The sequence below is a fragment of the Pseudophryne corroboree genome, chromosome 2 (genome assembly GCF_028390025.1).
Source record: "Pseudophryne corroboree isolate aPseCor3 chromosome 2, aPseCor3.hap2, whole genome shotgun sequence".
Classification (NCBI taxonomy): domain Eukaryota; kingdom Metazoa; phylum Chordata; class Amphibia; order Anura; family Myobatrachidae; genus Pseudophryne; species Pseudophryne corroboree.
Genome location: NC_086445.1, coordinates 270,806,196 through 270,833,946, shown reverse-complemented (window position 1 = coordinate 270,833,946; position 27,751 = coordinate 270,806,196). Strand labels below are relative to the sequence as shown.

General features: G+C 48.3%; 1 protein-coding gene across 5 annotated transcripts in view; it reads left to right on the top strand.

Annotated features, from left to right (window-relative positions):
• LRCH1 (leucine rich repeats and calponin homology domain containing 1) overlaps positions 1–27,751 on the top strand; it is a 403,150-nt gene that overhangs the window by 296,207 nt on the left and 79,192 nt on the right. For 3 of the 5 annotated variants that reach the window (XM_063952809.1, XM_063952808.1, XM_063952810.1), the window contains one exon: positions 14,706–14,810. The exons of the other annotated variants lie outside the window; for them this stretch is intronic. In XM_063952809.1, coding sequence (XP_063808879.1) covers positions 14,706–14,810 — 105 coding nt within the window. The remainder of the gene's footprint in view (positions 1–14,705; positions 14,811–27,751) is intronic. 5 annotated transcript variants of the gene reach the window in all.

The window sequence follows — 27,751 nt, the reverse complement described above, 5'->3', positions numbered from 1 at the left end:
GCATTATGCCTTTGTTAGGGAGGATCACATTTAAATCACTGAACTAAAAGTGGCATTTTCTCTTACGTCCTAGAGGATACTGGGGATCCATTTAGTACCATTGTGGGTATAGACGGGTCCACTAGGAGCCTTGGGCACTTTAAGAATTTAATAGTGTGCACTGGCTCCTCCCTCTATGCCCCTCCTACCAGACTCGGTTTAGAAAATGTGCCCGGAGGAGCCGGTCACGCTTATGGAAGCTCCTGAAGAGTTTTCTGCATTTATTTTATGTTTGTTGTTTTCAGGCAGGACTGGGTGGCACCAGCCTGCCTGCTTCATGGGACTTTGGGAGAGGTTTGAACGGCCCAACCTCTTGAAGGGTTAATGGTCCCGTTCCCCGCTGACAGGACACTAGCTCCTAAGGGAACTATTCGCAAGCCCCACCACGGCGAGAGTACATTCCCGCAGCACGCCGCCACCCCTAACAGAGCCAGAACAGTGAAGAGTGGTGAGTACTACAATTATGGCGGCATTAGGGTACAGAGACTCACGGCTTCTAACCGGGGCGGACTGCGTCTCCAGACTCAGTTACACAACTGCGTCTAAGTGCATTGTACACAGGGGGTCATTCCGAGTTGATCGCACGCTGCAACTTTTTGCAGCCCGTGCGATCAACTAGACGCCGCCTATAGGGGAGTGTATTTTTGCATAGCAAGGCTGCGATCACTTGTGCAGCCCTGCTATACAAAAAAAGTTTTGTGTAGAACAAGACAGGGTAAGAGTTACTTACCCTGTGCGATGAATCCAGCGTTGCAGGTCCCGGAATTGACGTCAGACATCCGCCCTCCAAACGCCTGGACACGCCTGCGTTTGCCGCACCACTCTCATACACCCACAAACGCCCTCTTCCTGTCAATCTCCTTGCGATCGGCTGTGTGAATGGATTCTTCGTTAAATCCATTGCTCAGCAGCGATCTGCTTTGTAGCCGTACAACGCGCCTGCGCATTGCGGTGCATGCGCAGTAGTAACCTGTTCGCTGCGCTGCGAAAAATGGCAGCGAGCAATCAACTCGGAATGACCCCCACAGTACCCACACTGGCAAACAAAGCCTTAATGCGGATCTGACTCCATTTTAAGCACGAAATTACCTCAGCCAGTATAAAAAAGCGGGAAGACTGCGCGCCATTGAAGGGGTGGGGCTTCACTATGAGCGGATCCAGCAGCTCGCCAGCGCCATTTTCCCTCTGCAGTGGACACAGACGCTGACTGACAGGGACGTGCAGCTCCTCCGGTGTGACTCCAGATTACCTCAGCGGTACCAGGGGGTCATAGCAGGGGGGGGGAGCGATTATTAGTGTACTAAGTCCCCAATCTGGGTACTTAGTCTGCGACCCGGCTAAGCTTGGCATTAGCGATAAGGGCGCTGTGTGCTGGCTCCAAAATATCTCTGTGTCTCCCTGGAAGGGCTCTTTGTGGGTTACTTGTGTTTTTGACCTTTGTGTGTGTGTGTGTGTGTTGTCACATTTACAATATGTCAGGCAAAGAGTGTGTTTCATGTATGGCAGAGTGTTCCTCTTTCCCAGGAAGCTCATTACTATGTACTTAGGGCCTAATTCTGAGTTGATCGCAGCAGCAATTTTGTTAGCAGTTGGGCAAAACCATGTGCACTGCAGGGGGGGGCAGATATAACATGTGCAGAGAGAGTTAGATTTGGGTGGGGTGTATTCAAACTGAAATCTAAACTGCAGTGTAAAAATAAAGCAGCCAGTATTTACCCTGCACAGAAACACTATAACCCACCCAAATCTAACTCTCTCTGCAAATGTTATATCTGCCCCCCCCTGCAGTGCACATGGTATTGCCCAATTGCTAACAAACTTGCTGCTGCGATCAACTCAGAATTACCCCCTTAGTGTAGTGCACCTTCCCAGAATAGCGGGCCTGAACCAGTGTGGCTGGATTCCATTAAAGGAATGATTTCCAATATTTGTAATAAATTGTCCCGCAATGAGAAAGAGACGCAATACTTAAGATAGTCTGTGGATGAGTTTATGAACAGAGACTCAGTCCCCAAACAAACGTCTCAGTCCCCTGCCCATATCCTGCAGTCTGACTCTGACGCTTAGGGGTTAGACATGGAGGAGGATGAGGTGGATTCAGAGGGGGGATGCTGCTCTATCACAGGGAATAGAGGCTCTTATAGAGGCTATCAGAGATGTTCTGCAAATTCCCAATAAGGTGTCAGAGGAGTGTGAGGAATCTTATTTCTCTAACGTCCTAAGTGGATGCTGGGGACTCCGTCAGGACCATGGGGATTAGCGGCTCCGCAGGAGACAGGGCACAAAACTAAAGCTTTAGGATCAGGTGGTGTGTACTGGCTCCTCCCCCTATGACCCTCCTCCATTCCCTCAGTTAGGTTTTTGTGCCCGTCCGAGCAGGGTGCAATCTAGGTGGCTCTCTTAAGGAGCTGCTTAGAAAAAGTTTTTAGGTTTATTATTTTCAGTGAGTCCTGCTGGCAACAGGCTCACTGCATCGAGGGACTTAGGGGAGAGAAGTTCAACTCACCTGCGTGCAGGATGGATTGGCTTCTTAGGCTACTGGACACCATTAGCTCCAGAGGGAGTCGGAACACAGGTCTCACCCTGGGGTTCGTCCCGGAGCCGCGCCGCCGACCCCCCTTGCAGATGCTGAAGATTGAAGGTCCAGAAACCGGCGGCAGAAGGCTCTTCAGTCTTCTTGAAGGTAGCGCACAGCACTGCAGCTGTGCGCCATTGTTTGTCACACACTTCTCACCAACGGTCACGGAGGGTGCAGGGTCGCTGCTGGGGGCGCCCTGGGCAGCAATGTAAATACCTTTTATGGCTAAAAAATACATCACATATAGCCCTTGAGGCTATATGGATGTATTTAACACCTGCCAGATATTAAAAACTACGGGAGAAAAGCCCGCCGGAATAGGGGGCGGGGCTTATTCTCCTCAGCACACAGCGCCATTTTCCTGCTCAGCTCCGCTGTGAGGAAGGCTCCCAGGACTCTCCCCTGCACTGCACTACAGAAACAGGGTAAAACAGAGAGGGGGGGGCACTTTTTATGGCGATATTTTATATATTTAAGCTGCTATAAGGATACAACACTTATATAAGGTTGTTCCCATATATATTATAGCGCTTGGGTGTGTGCTGGCAAACTCTCCCTCTGTCTCCCCAAAGGGCTAGTGGGGTCCTGTCTTCGATAAGAGCATTCCCTGTGTGTCTGCTGTGTGTCGGTACGTGTGTGTCGACATGTATGAGGACGATGTTGGTGTGGAGGCAGAGCAATTGCCGGTAATGGTGATGTCACCCCCCAGGGAGTCGACACCGGAATGGATGGCTTTGTTTATGGAATTACGTGATAATGTCAGCACATTACAAAAATCAGTTGACGACATGAGACGGCCGGAAAACCAGTTGGTACCTGCCCAGGCGTCTCAGACACCGTCAGGGGCTGTAAAACGCCCTTTACCTCAGTCGGTCGACACAGACCCAGACACGGACACTGAATCTAGTGTCGACGGTGAAGAAACAAACGTATTTTCAAGTAGAGCCACACGTTATATGATCACGGCAATGAAGGAGGCTTTGCATATCTCTGATACTGCAAGTACCACAAAAAGGGGTATTATGTGGGGGGTGAAAAAACTACCTGTAGTTTTTCCTGAATCAGAGGAATTGAATGATGTATGTGATGAAGCGTGGGTTAACCCAGATAGAAAAGTGCTAATTTCAAAAAAGTTATTGGCATTATACCCTTTCCCGCCAGAGGTTAGGGCGCGCTGGGAAACACCCCCTAGGGTGGATAAGGCGCTCACACGCTTATCAAAACAAGTGGCGTTACCGTCTCCTGATACGGCCGCCCTCAAGGATCCAGCTGATAGGAGGCTGGAAACTACCCTAAAGAGTATATACACACATACTGGTGTTATACTGCGACCAGCCATCGCCTCAGCCTGGATGTGCAGTGCTGGGGTGGTCTGGTCGGATTCCCTGACTGAAAATATTGATACCCTGGATAGGGACAGTATTTTATTGACTATAGAGCAATTAAAGGATGCTTTTCTTTATATGCGAGATGCTCAGAGGGATATTTGCACTCTGGCATCGAGAGTAAGTGCGATGTCCATATCTGCCAGAAGAAGTTTATGGACGCGACAGTGGTCAGGTGATGCGGATTCCAAACGACATATGGAAGTATTGCCGTATAAAGGGGAAGAATTATTTGGCGTAGGTCTATCGGATCTGGTGGCCACGGCAACTGCCGGAAAATCCACCTTTTTACCTCAGACCCCCTCCCAACAGAAAAAGACACCGTCTTTTCAGCCACAGTCCTTTCGGTCCTATAAGAACAAGAGGGCAAAAGGACAGTCATATCTGCCCCGGGGCAGAGGAAGGGGTAAGAGAGGGCAGCAAGCAGCCCCTGCCCAGGAACAGAAGCCCTCCCAGGGTTCTGCAAAGCCCTCAGCATGACGCTGGGGCTGTACAAGCGGACTCAGGAGCGGTGGGGGGTCGACTCAGGAATTTCAGCGCACAGTGGGCTTGCTCACAGGTGGACCCTTGGATCCTGCAGGTAGTATCTCAGGGTTACAGGTTGGAATTCGAGAAGTCTCCCCCTCGCCGGTTCCTAAAGTCTGCTTTGCCAACGTCTCCCTCAGACAGGGCGACGGTATTGGAAGCCATTCACAAACTGTTTTCTCAGCAGGTGATAGTCAAGGTACCCCTCCTACAACAGGGAAAGGGGTATTACTCCACGCTATTTGTGGTACCGAAGCCGGACGGCTCGGTAAGACCTATTCTAAATCTGAAATCTTTGAACCTGTACATACAAAAATTCAAGTTCAAGATGGAATCACTCAGAGCAGTGATAGCGAATCTGGAAGAAGGGGACTTTATGGTGTCCCTGGACATAAAGGATGCTTACCTGCATGTCCCAATTTGCCCTTCACATCAAGGGTACCTCAGGTTCGTGGTGCAAAACTGTCATTATCAGTTTCAGACGCTGCCGTTTGGATTGTCCACGGCACCTCGGGTCTTTACCAAGGTAATGGCCGAAATGATGATTCTTCTGCGAAGAAGAGGCGTATTAATTATCCCTTACTTGGACGATCTCCTGATAAGGGCAAGGTCCAGAGAACAGCTGGAGGACGGAGTAGCACTAACCCAAGTAGTGCTGCAACAACACGGGTGGATTCTGAATTTTCCAAAATCTCAGTTGACCCCGACAACACGTCTGCTGTTCCTGGGAATGATTCTGGACACGGTTCAGAAAAAGGTGTTTCTTCCGGAGGAGAAAGCCAAGGAGTTATCCGAACTTGTCAGGAACCTCCTAAAACCAGGAAAAGTGTCTGTGCATCAATGCACAAGAGTCCTGGGAAAGATGGTGGCTTCTTACGAAGCAATTCCATTCGGCAGATTCCACGCACGAACTTTTCAGTGGGATCTGCTGGACAAATGGTCCGGATCGCATCTGCAGATGCATCAGCGGATAACCTTATCGCCACGGACAAGGGTGTCTCTTCTGTGGTGGTTGCAGAGTGCTCATCTGTTAGAGGGCCGCAGATTCGGCATACAGGACTGGGTCCTGGTGACCACGGATGCCAGTCTGAGAGGCTGGGGAGCGGTCACACAGGGAAGAAACTTCCAGGGAGTATGGTCAAGCCTGGAGATGTCTCTTCATATAAATATACTGGAGCTAAGAGCAATTTACAATGCTCTAAGCCTGGCAAAACCCCTGCTTCAGGGTCAGCCGGTGTTGATCCAGTCGGACAACATCACGGCAGTCGCCCACGTAAACAGACAGGGCGGCACAAGAAGCAGGAGAGCAATGGCAGAAGCTGCAAGGATCCTTCGCTGGGCGGAAGATCATGTGATAGCACTGTCAGCAGTGTTCATTCCGGGAGTAGACAACTGGGAAGCAGACTTCCTCAGCAGACACGATCTACACCCGGGAGAGTGGGGACTTCATCCAGAAGTCTTCCACATGATTGTGAACCGTTGGGAAAAACCAAGGGTGGATATGATGGCGTCTCGCCTCAACAAAAAACTGGACAGGTATTGCGCCAGGTCAAGAGACCCTCAGGCAATAGCTGTGGACGCTCTGGTAACACCGTGGGTGTACCAGTCAGTGTATGTGTTTCCTCCTCTGCCTCTCATACCCAAAGTACTGAGAATTATACGGCAAAGGGGAGTAAGAACGATACTCGTGGCTCCGGATTGGCCAAGAAGAACTTGGTACCCGGAACTTCAGGAGATGCTCACGGAAAATCCGTGGCCTCTACCTCTAAGACGGGACCTGATTCAGCAGGGACCGTGTCTATTCCAAGACTTACCGCGGCTGCGTTTGACGGCATGGCGGTTGAACGCCGAATTCTAAAGGAAAAAGGCATTCCAGAAGAGGTCATTCCTACACTGGTTAAAGCCAGGAAGGAGGTGACTGCACAACATTATCACCGCATTTGGAGAAAATATGTTGCGTGGTGTGAGGCCAGGAAGGCCCCCACGGAGGAATTTCAACTGGGTCGATTCCTACATTTCCTGCAAACAGGATTGTCTATGGGCCTCAAATTGGGGTCCATTAAGGTTCAAATTTCGGCCCTGTCGATTTTCTTCCAGAAAGAATTGGCTTCAGTTCCTGAAGTCCAGACTTTTGTAAAAGGAATACTACATATACAGCCCCCGGTTGTGCCCCCAGTGGCTCAGTGGGACCTGAATGTAGTTTTGGATTTTCTCAAATCCCATTGGTTTGAGCCACTCAAATCGGTGGATTTGAAATAGCTTACATGGAAAGTAACCATGCTACTGGCCCTGGCTTCAGCCAGGAGAGTATCAGAATTGGCGGCTTTATCGTATAAGAGCCCATATCTGATTTTCCATTCGGACAGGGCAGAACTGCGGACGCGTCCTCAGTTTCTGCCTAAGGTGGTGTCAGCGTTTCACCTGAACCGGCCTATTGTGGTGCCTGCGGCTACTAGCGATTTGGAAGATTCCAAGTTGCTGGACGTTGTCAGGGCATTGAAAATATACATTTCAAGGACGGCTGGAGTCAGAAAATCTGACTCGCTGTTTATACTGTATGCACCCAACAAGCTGGGTGCTCCTGCTTCTAAGCAGACGATTGCTCGTTGGATTTGTAGCACAATTCAACTTGCACATCCTGTGGCAGGCCTGCCACAGCCTAAATCTGTCAAGGCCCATTCCACAAGGAAGGTGGGCTCATCCTGGGCGGCTGCCCGAGGGGTCTCGGCATTACAACTCTGCCGAGCAGCTACGTGGTCGGGGGAGAACACGTTTGTAAAATTCTACAAATTTGATACCCTGGCTAAAGAGGACCTGGAGTTCTCTCATTCGGTGCTGCAGAGTCATCCGCACTCTCCCGCCCGTTTTGGGAGCTTTGGTATAATCCCCATGGTCCTGACGGAGTCCCCAGCATCCACTTAGGACGTTAGAGAAAATAAGATTTTACTTACCGATAAATCTATTTCTCGTAGTCCGTAGTGGATGCTGGGCGCCCATCCCAAGTGCGGATTGTCTGCAATACTTGTACATAGTTATTGTTACAAAAAAATCGGGTTGTTATTTGTTGTGAGCCGTCTGTTCAGAGGCTCCTACGTTTGTCATACTGTTAACTGGGTTTAGATCACAAGTTATACGGTGTGATTGGTGTGGCTGGTATGAGTCTTACCCGGGATTCAATATCCTTCCTTATTGTGTACGCTCGTCCGGGCACAGTATCCTAACTGAGGCTTGGAGGAGGGTCATAGGGGGAGGAGCCAGTACACACCACCTGATCCTAAAGCTTTAGTTTTGTGCCCTGTCTCCTGCGGAGCCGCTAATCCCCATGGTCCTGACGGAGTCCCCAGCATCCACTACGGACTACGAGAAATAGATTTATCGGTAAGTAAAATCTTATTTTTAATGTAAAAAAAGAAGTCCTCAGTCACTTTTCCTGCGTCAAAGGTGTTCCTTCCGTTGGAAAAGGCCAAGGAATTGAACACACTGTTTGAAGAACCGTGGGTTAATCCTGATAAGAAATTTCAAATCCCTAAAAGGTTGCTCTCATCTTTTCCTTTTCCTCTGGAGGATAGGAAAAAATGGGAAAAGCCACCGATAGTGGACGCATCAGTCTCTAGGAAAAATTGTATTGCCTGTCCCTGATGTAGACTCCCTAAAAGATATGGCTGATCGTAAAATTGAGACTACACTCAAATCATTGTACACAGCTGCTGGGGTGGCCCAGAGACCCACTATTGCATGTGTCTGGCTCACAAAGGCCATTGCTAAATGGTCAGGTAACCTAATTGAGTGGCTAGATTCCTTGTCTAGGGGGGATGTTGTTTTACTCCTGCAGCATATACAGGACTCTACGAACTTTATGGTGGAAGCCATAAAAGAGATTGGTTTGCTTAATGCACGCACCACCGCTATGGCTGTGTCAGCACACAGGGGCTTGTGGCTACGCCAGTGGACTGCTGATGCGGACTCCAGGAAAGGCGTGGAAGGCCTACCATTCACAGGAGAGGCCTTGTTTGGAGACGAACTATACAAATGGATCTCTACTGCGGGTAAGTCTACATATCTTCCTTCCGCAGCTCCCCCAGCCAGGAAAGCTTATTCAGCTTTCGGACAGCCAAGTTTAAGGGAAAATCCAGAGGTGCTTCCACGGCCTCCAGAGGCGCAAGAGGTAAACCATGCAAACCAGCAACTGCAGGTGTTCAGGAACAGAGCTCAGGCTCTGCTTCCTCAAAGCCTTCAGCATGACTGTGAACTGCGAGGCCTGGAGGACTGTCATGTGAGAGCGTGCCTAAAATTCTTCAGTCACATCTGGTCAAGTTCGTGCCCGATCCCTGGGTAATAGATCTTATTTCCCAGGACTACAGACTGGAGTTCCAAGAGCTCCCACCTCACAGATTCTTCAAATCAGGCTTACCAGCTTCACAAGAGGCAAGTATAACTTTACAGCAGGCCATCCAAAAACTGGTACAGACTCGAGTCACATTCCAGTTCCACCTCATCTACACAACAAGGGGTACTATTCCAACTTGTTTGTAGTACCGAAACGGGACGGTTCGGTACGACCAATTCTGAACCTCAAGTACTTGAACCCGTTCTTAAGAGTGTTCAAGTTCAAGATGGAGTCTCTGAGAGCGGTGATCTCAGGTCTGGAGGAAGGGGAATTCCTAGTATCTCTGGATATCAAGGATGCGTACCTTCACATTCTGTTCAGGCCACATCATCAGGCTTATCTACGGTTTGCACTACAGGACTGTCACTACCAGTTCCAGGTCCTGCCATTTGGTCTCTCCACGGCATCGAGGGTGTTCACCAAAGTGATGGCAGAGATTATGTTTATACTTCGCAAGCAGGGAGTGAACATAATTACGTACCTGGACGATCTTCTGATAAAGGCGCAGTCCAGGGAGAGGTTTCTGGACAGCATTGGCCTCTCAACCAAACTTCTCCAGGATCACGGGTGGATTCTTAACCTTCCAAAATCTCACCTAGAGCCAACATGGAGGCTCCCATTCATGGGAATGATACTGGACACAGAGTCGCAGAAAGTGTTCCTTCCATTGGAAAAGGCATTGGTAATCCAGTCGATGGTTCGGGATGTCCTGAAGCCAACCCGGATATCGGTGCATCTATGCATTCGCCTTCTGGGGAAAATGGTGGCCTCTTACGAGGCACTTCAATATGGAAGTTTTCATGCAAGACCCTTCCAGCTCGATCTGTTGGACAAATGGTCCGGATCGCATCTTCACATCCACCAGGGGTTTCGTCTGTCGCCAAAAGCCAGGATCTCCCTTCTGTGGTGGCTACAGACCTCTCACCTTGTCGACGGACAGAGGTTCGGAATTCAGGACTGGATCCTGTTAACCACGGATGCAAGCCTCCGTGGTTGGGGAGCAGTCACCCAGGGGGTGCAGTTTCAAGGAATATGGTCAAGTCAGGAAGTCGTCCTTCCAATCAACATTCTGGAACTCAGGGCCATATACAACGCCCTTCTGCAGGCCTGTTATCTTCTACAGGATCGGGCCATTCAAGTCCAGTTGGACAATGTGACGGCAGTGACGTACATAAACCGACAGGGCGGAAAGAAAATCAGAGCAGCAATGTCAGAGGTGTCAAGAATTCTCCTTTGGGCAGGACCCCCCCCCCTTCCCCCCCACTGTGGCGTTGTCAGCGATCTTCAGTCCGGGAGTAGAGAACTGGGAAGCAGACTTCCTCAGCAGACACAACCTGCACCCGGGGGAGTGGGGCCTTCACCTGGAAGTGTTCAGATGCTTGACACGTCGGTGGGGATATCCACATATTGACATGATGGCCTCTCGTCTCAACAAGAAGCTCAAGCAGTATTGTTCCAGGTCGAGAGACCCAGAGGCAGTGGCTGTAGATGCTCTGACGGTTCCATGGGTATATCAGATGGTGTACGTGTTTCTTCCACTTCCTCTGACCCCGAGAATTCTCAAAAGAATAAAAAGGGAAAAGGTTCAAGCAATACTCATGGCTCTGGGCTGGCAAGAAGGGCCTGGTACGCCAACCTTCTAGAGATGCTCCTCAAGGATTCATGGCCTCTACCTCTTCGCGAGGATCTTCTGCAACAGGGCCCTTTCGTCTGTCTGGACTTCCGCGGCTACGTTTGACGGCATGGTAGTTGAACGGCTGATTCTAGCCAGAAGAGGGATCCCTAATAAAGTTATCCCGACTATGATCCAAACCAGGAAGCGGGTAACGTCTAAAAATTACCACCATATTTGGAAGAAATATGTCTCTTGGTGTGAGAGCAGAACTTATTCTGTGGTGGAATTTCGCCTGGGACGTTTCCTGCTTATTCTGCGGGCAGGTGTGTATGTGGGCCTACGTCTGGGCTCCATAAAAGTCCAGATTTCGGTCTTGTCCATTTTCTTTCAAAAACCATTGGCTTCTCTCCCTGAGGTCCAGACGTTTTTGAAAGGTGTTCTGCGCATCCAGCCTCCCTTTTTGCCTCCCACGGCACCTTGGGATCTCAGTTTGGAGCTGCAGTTCCTCCAGTCGGATTGGTTTGAACCATTAGAGGAGGTGGACGTAAAATATCTTACGTGGAAGACCGTCACACTGTTGGCCTTGGCTTCAGCAAGACTTGGGTCGGAGCTGGGGGCTTTGTTTCACAAGAGCCCCTATTTATTTTTCTGTGAGGACAGAGCTGAACTCAGACCTCGTCAGCAATTTCTTCCGAAAGTGGTGTCTGTATTTCACATCAACCAACCTATTTTGGTGCCGGTTATCACCAACACTTCCCCTACTTCAAAGTCTTTGGATGTTGTGAGGGCTTTGAAGGTATACATAAAGAAGACAGCTCGTCACAGGAATTCGCCGTTCGTCCTATATGATCCCAATAAAATTGGGTGTCCTGCTTCAAAGCAGACAACTGCATGCTGGATCAGGCTCACTATCTAGCATGCTTATTCCACGGCAGGCTTGCCAGTTCCAAAATCTGTACAGGCCCACTCTACTAGGTCGGTGGGTTCTTCCTGGGCGGCTGCTCGGGGTGTCTCGGCTTTACAGCTCTGCCGAGCAGCTACTTGGTCAGGTTCGAACACGTTTGCTAAGTTCTACAAGTTCAATACTTTTTGTCCTCTGAGGACCTTCAGTTTGGTCAATCAGTTCTGCAGGAACCTCCGCACTCTCCCACCTGGTTTGGAAGCTTTGGTACATCCCCATGGTACTAAATGGAACCACAGTATCCTCTAGGACATAAGATAAAATAGGATTTTAATTACCTACCGGTAAATACTGGATACTGGGCGCTCGCCTGGTGCTTCGTTCTTTCTGCACTGTTACTTGGTTAAGTATTGTTAGTTCAGCTGTTGCTGTTCCTGTTTAAAGTTGGGTTAGCATAGCTTTCCTCTGTTTATGTGTGCTGGTTCGGGATCTCACCACTATCTTTATCTATCCTTCTCTCGAAGTATTTCCGTCTCCTCGGTCACAGTTTCCTAGACTAAGTCTGGTAGGAGGGTCATAGAGGGAGGAGCCAGCCCACACTATCAAATTCTAAAAGTGCCCATGGCTCCTAGTGGACCCATCTATAACCCCATGATACTAAATGGAACCCCAGTATCCTCTACGGACTAAGAGAAAAGGATTCACCGGTAGGTAATTAAAATCCTATTTTCATTAGCCCACACAGCATGCCCCTTATCCTTAGTGTATAAATACACACAGCAAGCCTTAAATCTCAGTGTATCATTTGTCCTAATTGCATAACTGAGTTTGAATGGGAAAGGTCCCAGGCAGGGCATTGCACTGCTCCTCCAAACTCTCCATTATAATTCATTGTTGTATTCAAGTAGCTGAAGTCTGTACTAAAGTGGTGTACAAAGATGTAACACATGAAAAACAAATGAAACAACATGTGTTGCACCAGATCTATACTGATGAGTAATAAGTAAAATGGACCAATAACATGAGCAAGTATTCAGAATACAGCTTCACAGATGACTAGGAGCTTCTGATTTCATTGAGATATGAAGCATGAAGTGAAGTTGCCTGTACTTGATGTCAATACATTGCCATCGGGCAGTAGTGACTATCCCGGCAGTCACCATCGCGACTGTCAGAATATCGATGGCGGCATTCATCCCAATGGTTAGGATCCCAAAGGTAAGTACTGGGTTAGGTACTAGGAGGATGGTAAAGGTTAGGCTGTGGGGGATTAGGGTGTGGGAGGGATGGGTTAGGGAAAGGGTTAAAATAATCAACAGGATCAGTCTGGATTCTGACCGTTGGGATGGTGACTGCTGGGATAGCTACAGTATATCATCCCTTGTCATATATGACAGCAGATAAATTCATCAGTGACCTGGAATATACTGCATCAGCTCTGTCTATGCTAGTTACTGTTCTATCTTTGCTCCTAGAACAGCGGTGGCCAACCTGTGGCTCTTGAGCCACATGTGGCTCTTTCTTTATTCAAATGTGGCTCCCAACACTCTAAATCATGTGACCACAATAGATACAGAAACCGCTGCACTCCAGCCAGACACGCAACAGCACTACAGGGACTGAAAACTGAAGGAGTCAGATACTAGAGGTGAGACACCCACAAGCAAACAGAGGACACATTAGGACACATTGATGGAGGGGCTGTAGTGATACATGATGGTGGCCTAGAGTGACACATGGCAGAGCTGGCAGGAGTGACGTGGGAGGGTGCTGGAAGTAGTGACACATGGGAGATATGGCTGAAGTGACATAGGAGGGTGGTAGCAGGAGTGACACATGGGGGAGCTGGCTGGAGTGACATAGCAGTGTGCTAGCAGGAGTGACACATGGAAGAGCTGGCTGGAGTGACAGGAGGGTGTTGGCTGGAGTGACACATGGGGGAGCTGGCTGGAGTGACACAACAGGGTCTTGGCAGTAGTGACACATGGGAGAGCTGGCTGGAGTGACATGGGGGAGCTAGCTGGAGTGACATAGGAGGGTGCTAGCAGGAGTGACACATGGGGGAGCTAGCTGGAGTGACATAGGAGGGTGCTAGCAGGAGTGACACATGGGGGAGCGGGCTGGAGTGACATAGGAGGTTGCTAGCAGGAGTGACACATGGGGGAGCTAGCTGGAGTGACATAGGAGGGTGCTAGCAGGAGTGACACATGGGGGAGCTAGCTGGAGTGACATAGGAGGGTGCTAGCAGGAGTGACACATGGGGGAGCTAGCTGGAGTGACATAGGAGGGTGCTAGCAGGAGTGACACATGGGGGAGCTAGCTGGAGTGACATAGGAGGGTGCTAGCAGGAGTGACACATGGGGGAGCTGGCTGGAGTGACATAGGAGGGTGCTAGCAGGAGTGACACATGGGGGAGCGGGCTGGAGTGACATAGGAGGGTGCTAGCAGGAGTGACACATGGAGGAGCTGAAGTTAATTATTTGAATCTGGCCTTTTCAATTATTTTTTGGAAAGTGGCTTTTTCAATGGATCTGGCTTTAAAAAATTTATTTTATGTCGTTCTGGCTTTCTCAATGTATTTTATACCAGGGGTGTGGTCTAGCAGACACGAGGCCACATTCCATTTTTGTATGTGTGCCATTGGCTCGATGTCGGCTCTTTGACGTACCTAACAAGGTTTTTTGGCTCTTTGTCACTGACTGGTTGGCCACCCCTGTCCTAGAAGCAAATACTACTACCATGATGTGTTTCTTACTGTGCAGAACATTACACAGTTTAGGAACTGTACGACATACACCAGTACATAAGTTATCTAGCAGCTAGCTTTGTTTTCATCTTGCATATGTGCTTAAATCTGCCCAAACTGTGTTATTTCACCTGATTTATATGATCAATCCAACCAATCACTAGGATTTTTGACCCTGTCATCGCCTGACATGGATTGGCAGGTGCCGATGTCTGCAGTGTGATCTGGTTGTTACAATCATATAAAGTGTAAAATGCTCTACAATTTACGTGCAACTATCTTTTTTTGTTGTTGTTGTGTACAGCGTATAACAAAAATATGTTACAACTCATCGTTGTTAAATGGAAGATAAAATTATAATGCTTTATGTTTGCACATTAATTCTTTAATACATTCATTCGGAATTTTGCTTTGCAAGGTGTCAATATATTTTCTTCAATGTTTTTCCTAAGATACTGTTGCTGTACATGTGATTTATTCTGGTCCTCTTTTGCTTTATACGGACCTCCTCTGACACCCCCTCCTACAGACCCGTCCCTCACTCTTCCTCCTATCTCCTTCAACAAACTTACACAGGCACAAAATATGGACAGTTATAACTTGGACATGTCATCAGAAGGAGACATTGACAATGGTAGGTAGTGTAACTGTGCATTGTTACCTGGATCGTCAACTGCATGTGAAAGGAAGGAATGCGTTCTTAGTCACCGTGTCCATGAAACACATCCGTAGCTCTCATCTTATGGTTTTGTTCTTGTTATTCATGTCTCATGCATTATATATAATGTATATGTTGCACAGAATTTATCTTATGTTCTACTACTGCAGCAGATCTCCACCCTTCTGCAGTACAGCACGTGGGCAGTTTCAGGGAGCCGTATAAGTATAACTAGAAAGGGAATAAACGGAAGCTAGCCATAGTGGAAATATATAGATCGATATTCTAGAGCAGGGGTGTCAAACTCAAATTCATCGGGGGCCGCATCAGCAGTTTGGTCCCCATCAAAGGGCCGGTTGTATCTGTAGGTCTATCCAAAATTTACCGCTCCACCTGCCTTATATGTGCCCAGCCATCTGCCCCCTTTTAAAGTGCCCAGCCATGTGCCCCCTTTTATAGTGCCCAGCCATGTGCCCCCTTTTATAGTGCACAGGTCCCCATTTTACACATTGCGGCAGGCACAGGTCCCCATTTTACACATTGCGGCAGGCACAGGTCCCCATTTTACACATAGCGGCAGGTACAGGTACCCATTTTACACATTGTGGCAGGCACAGGTCCCCATTTTACACATTGTGGCAGGCACAGGTCCCCATTTTACACATTGTGGCAGGCACAGGTCCCCATTTTACACATAGCGGCAGGTACAGGTCCCCATTTTACACATTGTGGCAGGCACAGGTCCCCATTTTACACATAGCGGCAGGTACAGGTCCCCATTTTACACATTGTGGCAGGCACAGGTCCCCATTTTACACATTGTGGCAGGCACAGGTCCCCATTTTACACATTGCGGCAGGCACAGGTCCCCATTTTACACATTGCGGCAGGCACAGGTCCCCATTTTACACATAGCGGCAGGTACAGGTCCCCATTTTACACATTGCGGCAGGCACAGGTCCCCATTTTACACATTGCGGCAGGCACAGGTCCCCATTTTACACATAGCGGCAGGTACAGGTCCCCATTTTACACATTGTGGCAGGCACAGGTCCCCATTTTACACATTGCGGCAGGCACAGGTCCCCATTTTACACATAGCGGCAGGTACAGGTCCCCATTTTACACATAGCGGCAGGTACAGGTCCCCATTTTACACATTGTGGCAGGTGGTGGAAGGAGGGAGAGAGAGAGAAAGAGAGAGGAAGGGAGAGGGGCTGACTTACATTTGAAGCGGTTCTCGCCGCTCTTCAGCCGCCTCTCCCTCCTCGTCTGCGCGGCTCCCTTCTCCCTCCTCCGACGGGGTTTCGTTGAATGACGCGTTTGCGCCGTGACGTCACGACGCAATCGCGTCATTCCGCGAAACCCCGCCCCCCCCGAGCTGGGCACTCGGGAGAAGGGGGTTTCATGGCGGCGGCACCGCGGGCCATCAGACGAGGTCTGGCGGGCCGGATTTGGCCCGCGGGCCTTGTCTTTGACACCCCTGTTCTAGAGGAAGGAGCTTTATTGCCATGTAAGCTTTTTTTTGACTGTATGCTCAGTTGTATGCCAGTATGCGACTGCATTGCCCCTATCCAGAGACTTGGTTTCATAGCGTCAGCTCTGTCAGTACGGACTCGCATCATCCTTATTATTGGTGCAAGAGATGTCTAAAAACAGGCCTATGGGGGCTATTCAGGTTGCATTGCTTACTGCAATAATCCTGTCGGCAGTGCCATTGCGCAGGCACTGTCCTGCACATGCGCGCCCACCAAATGCGATCGGCATGTAATGAGTGTGATCTCCTCTGTCTGATTGACAGGCAGAGGCATTTTAGGGGTTGGGCTGGCAATGGAGCGTTGTGCGGGCTGCGCGGTTAAAATGGGGTGGGTCGGATGCGTTTTCGGGGCAGCAGCCGCTCCAATGAGAAAAATGACGACTGACCACCTACATACGCAGCCTAGCTGCAGCTGCAGGGGGTCATCCACAGTTGATGCTAGCGCAATTAAATTACGGTCGCAGCCACTGGGCAGGCCATTCTGTATGCAAAATAAAGGCAGAATCTGCAATCTGTACTGAATAACCCCGTGTGTGCATATATACCTCTCTACATAGCCTCCAGTTCGTTCGACGCAACTGACTTGTGTATAACCCGTAGTTGTGTGCCCCAGAACAAGTACATAAAGAGTGTTTTCGCATTATTGTGTACAGCGGCATACTCACTAAGAGATGTGTAATTGTGAACACCGGCAGACTCACTAAGAGATGTGTAATTGTGAACACCGGCAGACTCACTAAGAGATGTGTAATTGTGAACACCGGCAGACTCACTCAGGGACGTGTAATTGTGAACAGAGGAAGACTAACTCAGAGACATAATTGTGAGCCGAGGCTGACTCAATCAGAGATGTGTAATTGTGAACAAAGGCAGACTCACTGAGAAATGTGTAATTGTAAACAGAGGCAGACTCACTCAGAGATGTGTAATTGTGAACAGAGGCCGACTCACTATGAGACGTGTAATTGTAAATAGAGGCAGACTCGCTTAAACGTGTAGTTGTGAGACCAGGCCAACTCAGTCAGAGACGTATAATTGTCAACAGAGGCTGACTCACTCAGAGACATATAATTGTGAATATAGGGGGTAATTCCAAGTTGATCGCAGCAGGAAAACTGAAATCTAAATTGCAGTGTAAAAATAAAGCAGCCAGTATTTACCCTGCACAGAAACAAATTAACCCACCCAAATCTAGCTCTCTCTGCACATGTTACATCTGCCCCCCCTGCAGTGCACATGGTTTTGCCCAACTGCTAAAAAATTTCCTGCTGCGATCAACTTGGAATTACCCCCATAGTCAGACTTACTCAGAGACATATAATTGAGAACAGAGGAAGACTCACTGAGAAATGTGTAATTGTAAACAGAGGCAGACTCACTCAGAGATGTGTAATTGTGAACAGAGGCCGACTCACTAAGACGTGTAATTGTAAATAGAGGCAGACTCACTTAGACGTGTAATTGTGAGACCAGGCCAACTCACTCAGAGACGTATAATTGTCAACAAAAGCTGACTCACTTATGCTGCTTTCACATCGCAAATGCCGGATCCTACCCGGTAAGAGAAACGTGTACTTACCGGGTGGGATCCGGCATTTGCGCTCCGTTGCTGGCTTTCCGACCCGGCAATATACCGGGTCGGTTGCCATAGCAGCAGAGGGCGCAGCAGCAGCAGGGGCGGGGGTGGAGGCGGCGCCGGGAGATGAGCTCATCTCCTGCGCCGCCTCTGCCTATACTGTGAATGGGAGCCGTGTCGCATCGGAACGGCTCCCATTCACACTGCGCCCGACCCGGTAATCAACCTGGTAATAACTCTTCTTTTTTACCGGGTTGAATTACCGGGTCAGACGACCCGCTAATTCACCAAAGGACCTTTCACATCGCACACGGACCCGTTTCGACACGGCAATATGCCGTGTTGATACCGGGTTTTTAGTGCGATGTGAAAGGGGTATCAGAGACATGTAATTGTGAATATAGTCAGACTCACTCAGAGACATGTGACTGAGAACAGAGGCTGACTCACTCAGAGACATGTAATTGAGAACAGAGGCAGACTCAGAGACTCATAATTGGCAGGCTCACTCAGAGACACACTTATGCCTTTAATGTGCAGGTAATTGAGGACATGTATACAATGTTTTAAAAAAACAACTTGTTTTTAGCTATTTTTATTTGGACACGGGATGGAATATTATTATAGCTGCTGTATTATAGGGGTTGAGTATCCCTTATCCAAAATGCTTGGGACCGGAGGAATTTTGGATATCGGATTTTTCCGTATTTTGGAATAATTGCATACCATAATGAGATATGATGGTGATGGGACCCAAGTCTAAGCACAGAATGCATTTATGTCACATATACACCTTATACACCCAGCCTGAAGGTAATTTTAGCCAATATTTTTTATAATTTTGTGTATTAAACAAAGTGCGTGTACATTCACACAATTAATTTATGTTTCATATATACCTTATACACACAGCCTGAAGGTCATTTAATACAATATTTTTAATAACTGAGTATTAAACAAAGTTTGTGTACATTGAGCCATCAAAAATCAAAGGTTTCACTATCTCACTCTCACTCAAAAAAGTCCGTATTTCGGAATATTCCGTATTTCGGAATATTTGGATATGGGATACTCAACCTGTAGTAGTTTTTAATTGAAATCAAACCTAATAGATAGGTGTAAGTGTATCTGGGTGTAAGTACGCTTGGCATAAAGGACGAGTAATTGCTATTGGGCATTTCTCTAGATATTCAAGTTTTGCCTGCAGATTTTTAGAGCTTAATTTTAACTCCCATATGGCCAACTTGGCCCTGCTCCATCACCTTTATATCCGACCTGGTCAGGAAATGATTTGGTTGATGGTCCCAGTTGCTGAGTGTAGTAAGGTCTTGATCTAGATGCAGAAAGTGACCCTTACTAATCTTGCTGTTCTTCTTTTGTGAGGAACAGAATCTGTTCATATTGGTCCTCCGTGTGTCTCTCTGAACTGGCTACAGTTGGGGCCATTCAGAGATTTGTCCATACAAGTTGATTGCATTGTGTGCCTGCTTCTGAGTCGCTTGCAGTCGTCTACGTCTTTATGCTAATGCCGTGATCAATTTTGTGAACAGTGAGACGTCTACTTGCCGTGGTGCAAATCCCTCGTGGCGCATCTTTAGAGACTCCATCGGGCGCACCATCAAAACTTGCACCAGCACTATGGCAGGTGCAGTTTCTCCATCTGACCATAGTCTTCTGTGAGAGGTGGTGCATCTTTAGATGCAACCGCTGTCAGTGACACATCCACGACACGCCTGCGTCTGCCTAGCCACAGCCCTGGTACCTCCGAGGCACACCCACTAAAATCCACACTCCCAGCGTCCAAATTCAGTAATGCATCATGGTTCGGTAACAACCAGGATGCATGTGCAGTGCGATTTGGAAGCATGCGCAGGACTTAAAGCATCAACCAACTGCATGCATGTCTGCATATAATGTGACTCATAATCAGCCCCTGTGTATGGAGACCAGTATTTACAAAGGTACTTGTACCTTCTCATATGGGTGTCCGTTAATGACTGGAGAGGGACAACATATAAGGGTTATGCTCTGTGCTTAAGGGAAGGTGACACATATAATAGCACACCTGAAGTAGTTTGAGTTTTTTTGCATACATTACAGAATACAAATTAGATGAGCAATATTTTAGGATTATGCCTCAAAAGTCTATCTAAGCTTAAATGTTACTTCTGTACTAGATTAGCTGATGTATGCCAATAAGATTTGAGTATTAACTGCTTAAAAATATTTTGGTGTGTTTTTGTAGGTGCTTGTTTCCTTTTAATAAATTAACATCATTTAGGCGTTTATCTTGCGACCAATGAAATCTAGCAATCAGTTTACTAGACAGATCTTGTTATTTGTCACACTGCGCACGGACCCGAGATACGTAACTTGGCGCAACTACAAGAAATTCATCTCCATGTGTTGCTGAGTGAGTGTAAATGGGCGTCTACTGAGCAGTTACAACGTAATGAGTGTCCCGAGGGTGTTTCGTGGCTGTGTATGCGTCTGATTTCAGACCAACATTCTGAACCAGCATTAGGGCTGAAGCAAGTGTGCAGTGTTATTGATGATGGCTGCTTTCACAAGAGGATGAATGGGGAGATGCGGATCCATGGAGTCTGCAAACGCTGATTACAGATAAAGATCCTTATTTGTGTGCGAGCATGCAATGAGGCCGCATCTGAATCAGCTCCTCTGTATCCTCCATTTGCCAGCTAACCCCCTTCTCTCTGACTTTCTCCCTGTGTCCTGTGTACCTGTGCGTCATTATTTTATTTCTGTCCACATTTCGGAGGTTATTCAGATCCCAAAGGATCTGAGACGGTTTGTGCAAAGTATCGATTATCGGTACTTTGCACATGCGCATTACCCATTCTGCGCGTGTGCAAATGGCTCCTGCGGCATAGCATGCAGTCCAGCATCAGACTTCGGTGATTGACAGTCTGATGCTTTTTTGGGGTGCGGAAAGGGGGAGAGGCGTCAGCCTCCATTTGTTCAAACCTAGGCTTGTTGCCACCGTTTAGGAGGAGGGAAGAGGCCAGGGATCTCCGCCGTAGGACTGAGATTTCCTGGCATCTGCGACAGTCGGCTTGAGTGCCAAATGCCGCTCGAGGGTGAGTGACTGATCTGATGCTGCGTCCTAAGACGCAGGATGCGTCTGCTTGTAATAGCACCCCGTGCTGCATTACCATACAGCTTGGAAGCAGCAATAATAGCAACTCCAACCACATCAGGGGGGTCATTCCGAGTTGTTCGCTCGCAAGTGGATTTTAGCAGATTTCCTCATGCTAAGCCGCCGCCTACTGGGAGTGAATCTTAGCATCTTAAAATTGCGAACGATGTATTCGCAATATTGCGATTACACACCTCGTAGCAGTTTCTGAGTAGCTCCAGACTTACTCGGCATCTGCAATCATTTCACTGCTTGTCGTTCCTGGTTTGACGTCACAAACACACCCAGCGGTCGCCCAGACACTCCCCCGTTTCTCCGGCCACTCCTGCGTTTTTTCCGGAAACGGTAGCGTTTTTTCCCACACGCCCATAAAACGGCCTGTTTCCGCCCAGTAACACCCATTTCCTGTCAATCACATTACGATCGCCAGAACGATGAAAATGCCGTGAGTAAAATTCCTAAGTGCATAGCAAATTTACTTGGCGCAGTCGCAGTGCGGACATTGCGCATGCGCATTAAGCGGAAAATCGCTGCGATGCGAAGATTTTTACCGAGCGAACAACTCGGAATGACCCCCCAGATTCAGGCCATTTATGCGGACCATTTGACTTACTTACCAAATGTCTACTTTGTTTCTATGCAGTTAATAATCTGTGCATAAATTCTCTTTACCCCAATGAGAAGCCCAGTGCTAATCACAGTGTATTATCAGTTCATTCGGCCAATACAGACTTATTATACCTCTTACATATACTGGCCTGATAACAGTACTAAGCAGCAGTTCTGCACACACCAGTAATACATTGCTGATAGGAAAGTGACATAATATTTACACACAGATAGGATGAAGTCATTGTATAAGTAAAGATTTTCCATGCTGACAGAAGGTACATTGTTATAATAGCACAGCAAATCCTGCACAGGTGGAAGACAGCATAAAAGAACCAGCTGGGCCAGTCTGACACTAACAATGTAGCATATGTTGTATTGTAAATGTATGTAAAGTTAACTTCTTATTGCCATAAAGTCACCAGATCACTGTTCTCTAGTGACATCATACTGTATATGGGGAAGCACTGCTTGATAACCCAGAATAGCACTACTGAACCCAGCACCGTACTGGGCCCCGGCATTGTGAGGGACCCCAAGAGTACGTCCATTAAGCATAGTTGCGGGCTGCGGGAGTGCAGCGGTTCCTGTGGCTAGCATAAACAAGGAGATTTATGGTAGATTTACCATGGTGTTAAATCTCTTTCTGCGAGGTACACTGGATTCCACAGGGAATAACATCGGGGTGTAGAGTTGGATCTTGATCCAAGGCACCAAAAGGCTAAAGCTTTGACTGTTCCCAGGATGCACCGTCTCCTCTATAACCCCGCCTCCAGGCACTGTAACTCGGTTTCGTTAACCAGTCCAATGCAGTAGCAGGTAAAAGAGACAGTAGATGTCACGACAGGAGGGACTAGCGGCTAATGCCATACAAACCCAAAGAAGCTAAGTGCGTCAGGGTGGGCGCCCTGTGAAATCCAGTGTACCTCGCAGAAAGAGATTTAACCATGGTAAGTCTACCATAAATATCCTTTTCTGCAGCAGGGTACACTAGTATTCCACAGGGAATGACATCGGGGGTGTCCTAAAGCAGTTTCTCTTGGGAGGGGATGCACTGTAGCGGGTGCAAGAACCTGGCGTCCAAAGGAAGCATCCTGGGAGGCGGAAGTATCAAAGGCATAGAACCTGATGAACGTGTTCACAGATGACCACGTAGCCGCCTTGCACAATTGTTCAGCGGATGTACCTCAGCGGGACGCCCAAGAAGGTGCAACAGACAGAGTAGCAGCAGGAGCTGGGAGACCAGCCTGCGCATAGGCTTGTGCAATCAACATTCTAATCCATCTGGCCAAGGTCTGCTTATTCACAGGCCAGCCACGTTTGTGAAAACCAAAAAGTACAAAAAGGGTATCTGACCTCCTGAGGGAGGCAGTCCTCTCTACGTAAAAATGAATAGCCCGTACCACATCCATAGACCTTCTTTAGAGGACAAATCAGAAGAGATAAAGGCCGGAACCACAATCTCTTGGTGAAGATGAAAAGATGATACCACCTTAGGTAGATAACCAGGGCAAGTCCGAAGAACTGCCCGGTCACAGGGAAAAATCAGAAAGGGTGGACGACAGGACAAAGCGCCTAAGTCTGACCTCCTCCTGGCAGAGGCAATAGCCAATAAAAACACGACCTTAAGTGTAAGACATTCAAGATCCACAGACTCAAGAGGTTCGAATGGAGACTCTTGCAGGGCATTTAAGACAACAGACAGATCCCATGGAGCCACAGGAGGGACATAGGGAGGCTAAATCCTTAAAACACCCTGAGTGAAAGTATGAATGTCAGGAATAGACGCAATTTTCCTCTGAAACCACACCGACAAGGCAGATATATGAACCTTGAGGGATGCCAGACGAAGGCCTAAATCTAGGCCTTGTTGCAGAAAAGCCAAAAGCCTGTCTAGTAGGCCCCACTTGTTCCGGATGAAGACTCCACTCTCCGGCGTGAACGTCCTGAAGGCCGAGGAAATCCACTTCCCAGTTGAGGACTCCGGGGATGAACACTGACGATAATGCTGACAGATGGCGTTCCGCCCAATGGAGGATTTATGATACTTCCAGCATTGCCATGCGGCTTTGAGTGCCGCCTTGATGATTTATGTACACCACTGTGGTGACGTTGTCTGACTGTACTTGAACAGGCCTGTTCTGTACTAGAGGCAGGACCAGTGTCAACACATTGACCACTGCCCGCAATTCCAGAATGTTTATCAGGAGGAGAGACTCCTCCCTGGTCCACCGACCCTGGAGAGAGTGTTGCTCCAACACCGCGCCCCAACTACGTAGACTGGCATCCGTTGTCAGGAAGACCCAGTTGGAGATCCAGAAGGAACGGCCCCTGCTCAACTGTTGGTCCTGTAGCCACCAGCTCAGTGACAGACGAACCTCCGGGGTCAAGGAGATCATTTGAGACCTGATCTGATGAGGCAGGCCGTCCCACTTGTAAAAGATTAACCTCTGCAGAGGGTGGGAATGAAATTGAGCATACTCTACCATCTCAAAAGCCGACACCATGAGGCCTAATACTTGCATCGCCGAGTGTATCGACACTCTTGGGCGAGAGAGGAAATATCTGATTATGTCAGTTTCAGGACTTTTTCTGGAGACAAACCATCGTTGCTTGTGTGTGTCCAGTAGTGCCCCCAGGTGCACCATGCTCCGAGCAAGGACCAGTGAGGACTTTTTCCAGTTGATGAGCCACCCATGGGTTTGTAGGAATTGGACCGTCCGTTCCAGATGATTAAGGAGAACCTCTTGGGAGTTCGCCAGGATCAGCAAGTCGTCCAGATAAGACAGGATCCTGATTCCCTGACGGTGGAGAAGATCCGTCATCATGGCCATGACCTTGGTGAAGATCCGAGGGGCCATGGCCAATCCAAAAGGCAGTGCCTGTAATTGATCATGTAGGTTGCCAATAGCAAACCGCAGATATTGCTGATGCGACATGGCAATAGGTATGTGCAGGTAAGCATCCTGTATGTCCAGGGATACCATATAGTCTTCGGGCTCCATGGCCAGCACTATAGAACACAGATTTTCCATACGGAATTTGGATACCTGCACAAACTTGTTCAATGATTTGAGTTTGAGTATAGGCCAGAAAGACCCATTTGGCTTTGGAACTAGGAACAGGGTCGAATAGTATCCCCTGCCTCTCTGAGACCGAGGTACCGGCACTACCACTACTGTATCCAGGAGGGATTATACAACCACTTGTAGAGCTTGTGCTTTCAACGGATCCGCAGGGATAACCGTTGTGCAAAACTGGCGAGGAGAGCGTCTTTTAAAAGAGATTGCGTATCCGTGAGACAACGTCCAGCACCCAGGCGTCCGAAGTGGTCTTTAACCAGGCCTGAGCGAACTGCAGAAGTCGGCCTCCCACCCTGGGGTCCCCCAGGGGGAGGCCCGTCATGCAGCAGGCTTGTCTTGTTTGGAAGCAGGCTGAAGGGCGGCCCATGATTGTTTGGATTTAGGCTTAGGGGCTTCGGGAGCACGAGCCTGTCGCGGATACACCTAACCCTTCACTTTTCCTGGAGGTCGAAAGGTACGAAAGGTGGTACTTTTAGCCTTCGGAGCAGAAGGATTAGTATTTGGGAGACATGCAGTCTTGGCAGTAGCCAAGTCAGTTACAATCTTGTTCAGATCCTATCCAAATAGGATGTCTCCCTTTAAAAGGGAGCACCTCCAAGGTCTTTTTGGAGTCCAGGTCCACCTTTCAGGACCTCAACCACATAATTCAACGAGCCAGGATAAACGTAGTAGATGCCTTGGCCGCCATTACACCTGCATCAGAGGCCGCCTCCTGAGTATAGTGGGATGCTGTGGTAATAGAAGACAGATATTGTCTTGTAGTGTCAGAAAAATCCTGAGGCAGCTCATCCTCAATTACCTGAACCCATGCTTCAATTCCTTTCGCAGCCCAGGAGGCTGCCATAGTTGGGTCTATGTACGGCACCGGTAAGGGAGTAAATAGACTTCAGGCATCCCTCCACACGCTTATCTGTCGATTCCTTCAGTGAGGTGACAGTGGTGACAGGCAGAGATGGCGACATGAGAGTCGACCGGCGGTGGAGTTTCCCACTTGTTACTCAACACTGCAGGGATAGTATAATGATCTAGCAACTTTTTAGACAGGAAAAATGTCTTTCCTGGCGACGACCAGGATTCCTGACATATCTCAATTAAGTGGTCAGAATGTGGTAAGACTACCTTAGCAACCTTCTGACGTTTGAACTTATCAGGTTTCTTAGACGCAGTAGTAGGCTCAATGTCATCATTTTTTTAAAGAATTAACTTACTAGCTTCCACCAGGTCAGGAACATCAACCTGGGTTGTAGATTCCTCATCAGAAGCAACTGTATAAGTGTCTGACGCATCAATATATTCCCCATCCTCATCAGAAGAAATATCCGAAATATTAGTGGATTATGAGGAAATGGCCTGCTTAGATGACCCCTTGGCCCCAGAGGGACGTTGGGTAGACTTTTGTCTAACCAAGGATTGATTTAATTGTTGTAATGGGGTGGACAGAGTATCCGCCCAGGGTGGATTATCTACAGGGACAAATTGTGGTTGCAATGGCACAGGAGGTCCCACAGGGGGTGCAAGACGTGTCACAAGTGTACTCGGCATACTTGAAATGCTGCCAAAGGTGGGTCCTGATTGGCCACAGGTACTGCAGGTAGACTGGGTGTATGGCACTCAGCGCCTGAACCAGCAGCTAAAACTGCCCCCTCAGGTAAACCCGTGGTGTGGGTACTGCAGGATGCAGAAGCGTCCGCGGAATTCCCACCCTGTGTGGCAGACATTATAGGGAATGTAGCCGTAGGGCGTAACGGTACAATATAGCCAGACAAACACAATATCTGCAAAAACCCCCTATGTTATGTGACCGTAAACACAGAACACAAAACAGAGGATTTAAGCGATATGAGGTGACTGAAACACGCAGTAAAAAAAACAAATTGTATACTCTATGTAACAATATATATATATTAGAGATGAGCGGGTTCGAATGTAACGCCAGAATTAACGTCAGTTCGGTTATATCCGGATGTTTCTTATTGGCTATTCAAAACACATGATGCCGTTTTGAGAACCGAGTAAAACCGAGTAAAACCGAACCCGCTCATCTCTAAAATATATATATATATATATATATATATATATATATATATATATATATATATATATATATAAAATACGGGACCCTGACACACCTAGCCTCTCAGGGTACAGAATATAGTGATATCAATATGTGATACAGGAGAATGGAATCCCACACGACAGCTACAGGCACACTCAGTCACATGTACAATGCAGAGGTTATTACATATAAACATAACTGCATTGGACTAGTAATTTAAATATAACTATGTATAAGTATGGGGTGTGGTATGGTATGCCGGCGCTCGGGCTCCCGGCGACCAGCATACCGGCGCTAGGAGCCCGACCGCCGGCATACCGACTGCGTGGCAAGCGCTAAGGAGCCCCTTGCAGGCTCGCTGCGCTCGCCACGCTGCGGGTACGGTGGCGCGCTACGCGCGCCATACTATTTTATTCTCCCTCCAGGGGGGTCTTGGACCCCCACGAGGGAGAATAGCTGTCGGTATGCCGGGTGTCGGGATTCCGGCGCCGGTATAATGTGCGTCGGGATCCCGACATCCGGCATACTGAAAACCACCCATAAGTATGGATATAACAATGCACAGTAGATACTGGATGTATATCACAGAATACTTATACCAAATATTCAGATAGGAGTACACTTGTTCGTAACTAACACTGTCTAAAATGACATGTAGAATACTTAAGTGTCTGTAAAAGCACAGCGCTGATGATACAGGTGGCTTTACAGAGGAGACAGAGCCCTGCAGCCCCGGAGATCAGCTCAGCTAGTAGTGAGGATGGCGCCAAAATCTCTGTCAGGGAGTGAGGGAGAGTGAAATGCAGCTTTTGGGCGGGAACACCAGCAGTAGATGACGCCCGAGCTGGGGACGGGCTACAGGTCAGCGTCTTATCCCCTATGCTGGTCCTCACCACTGG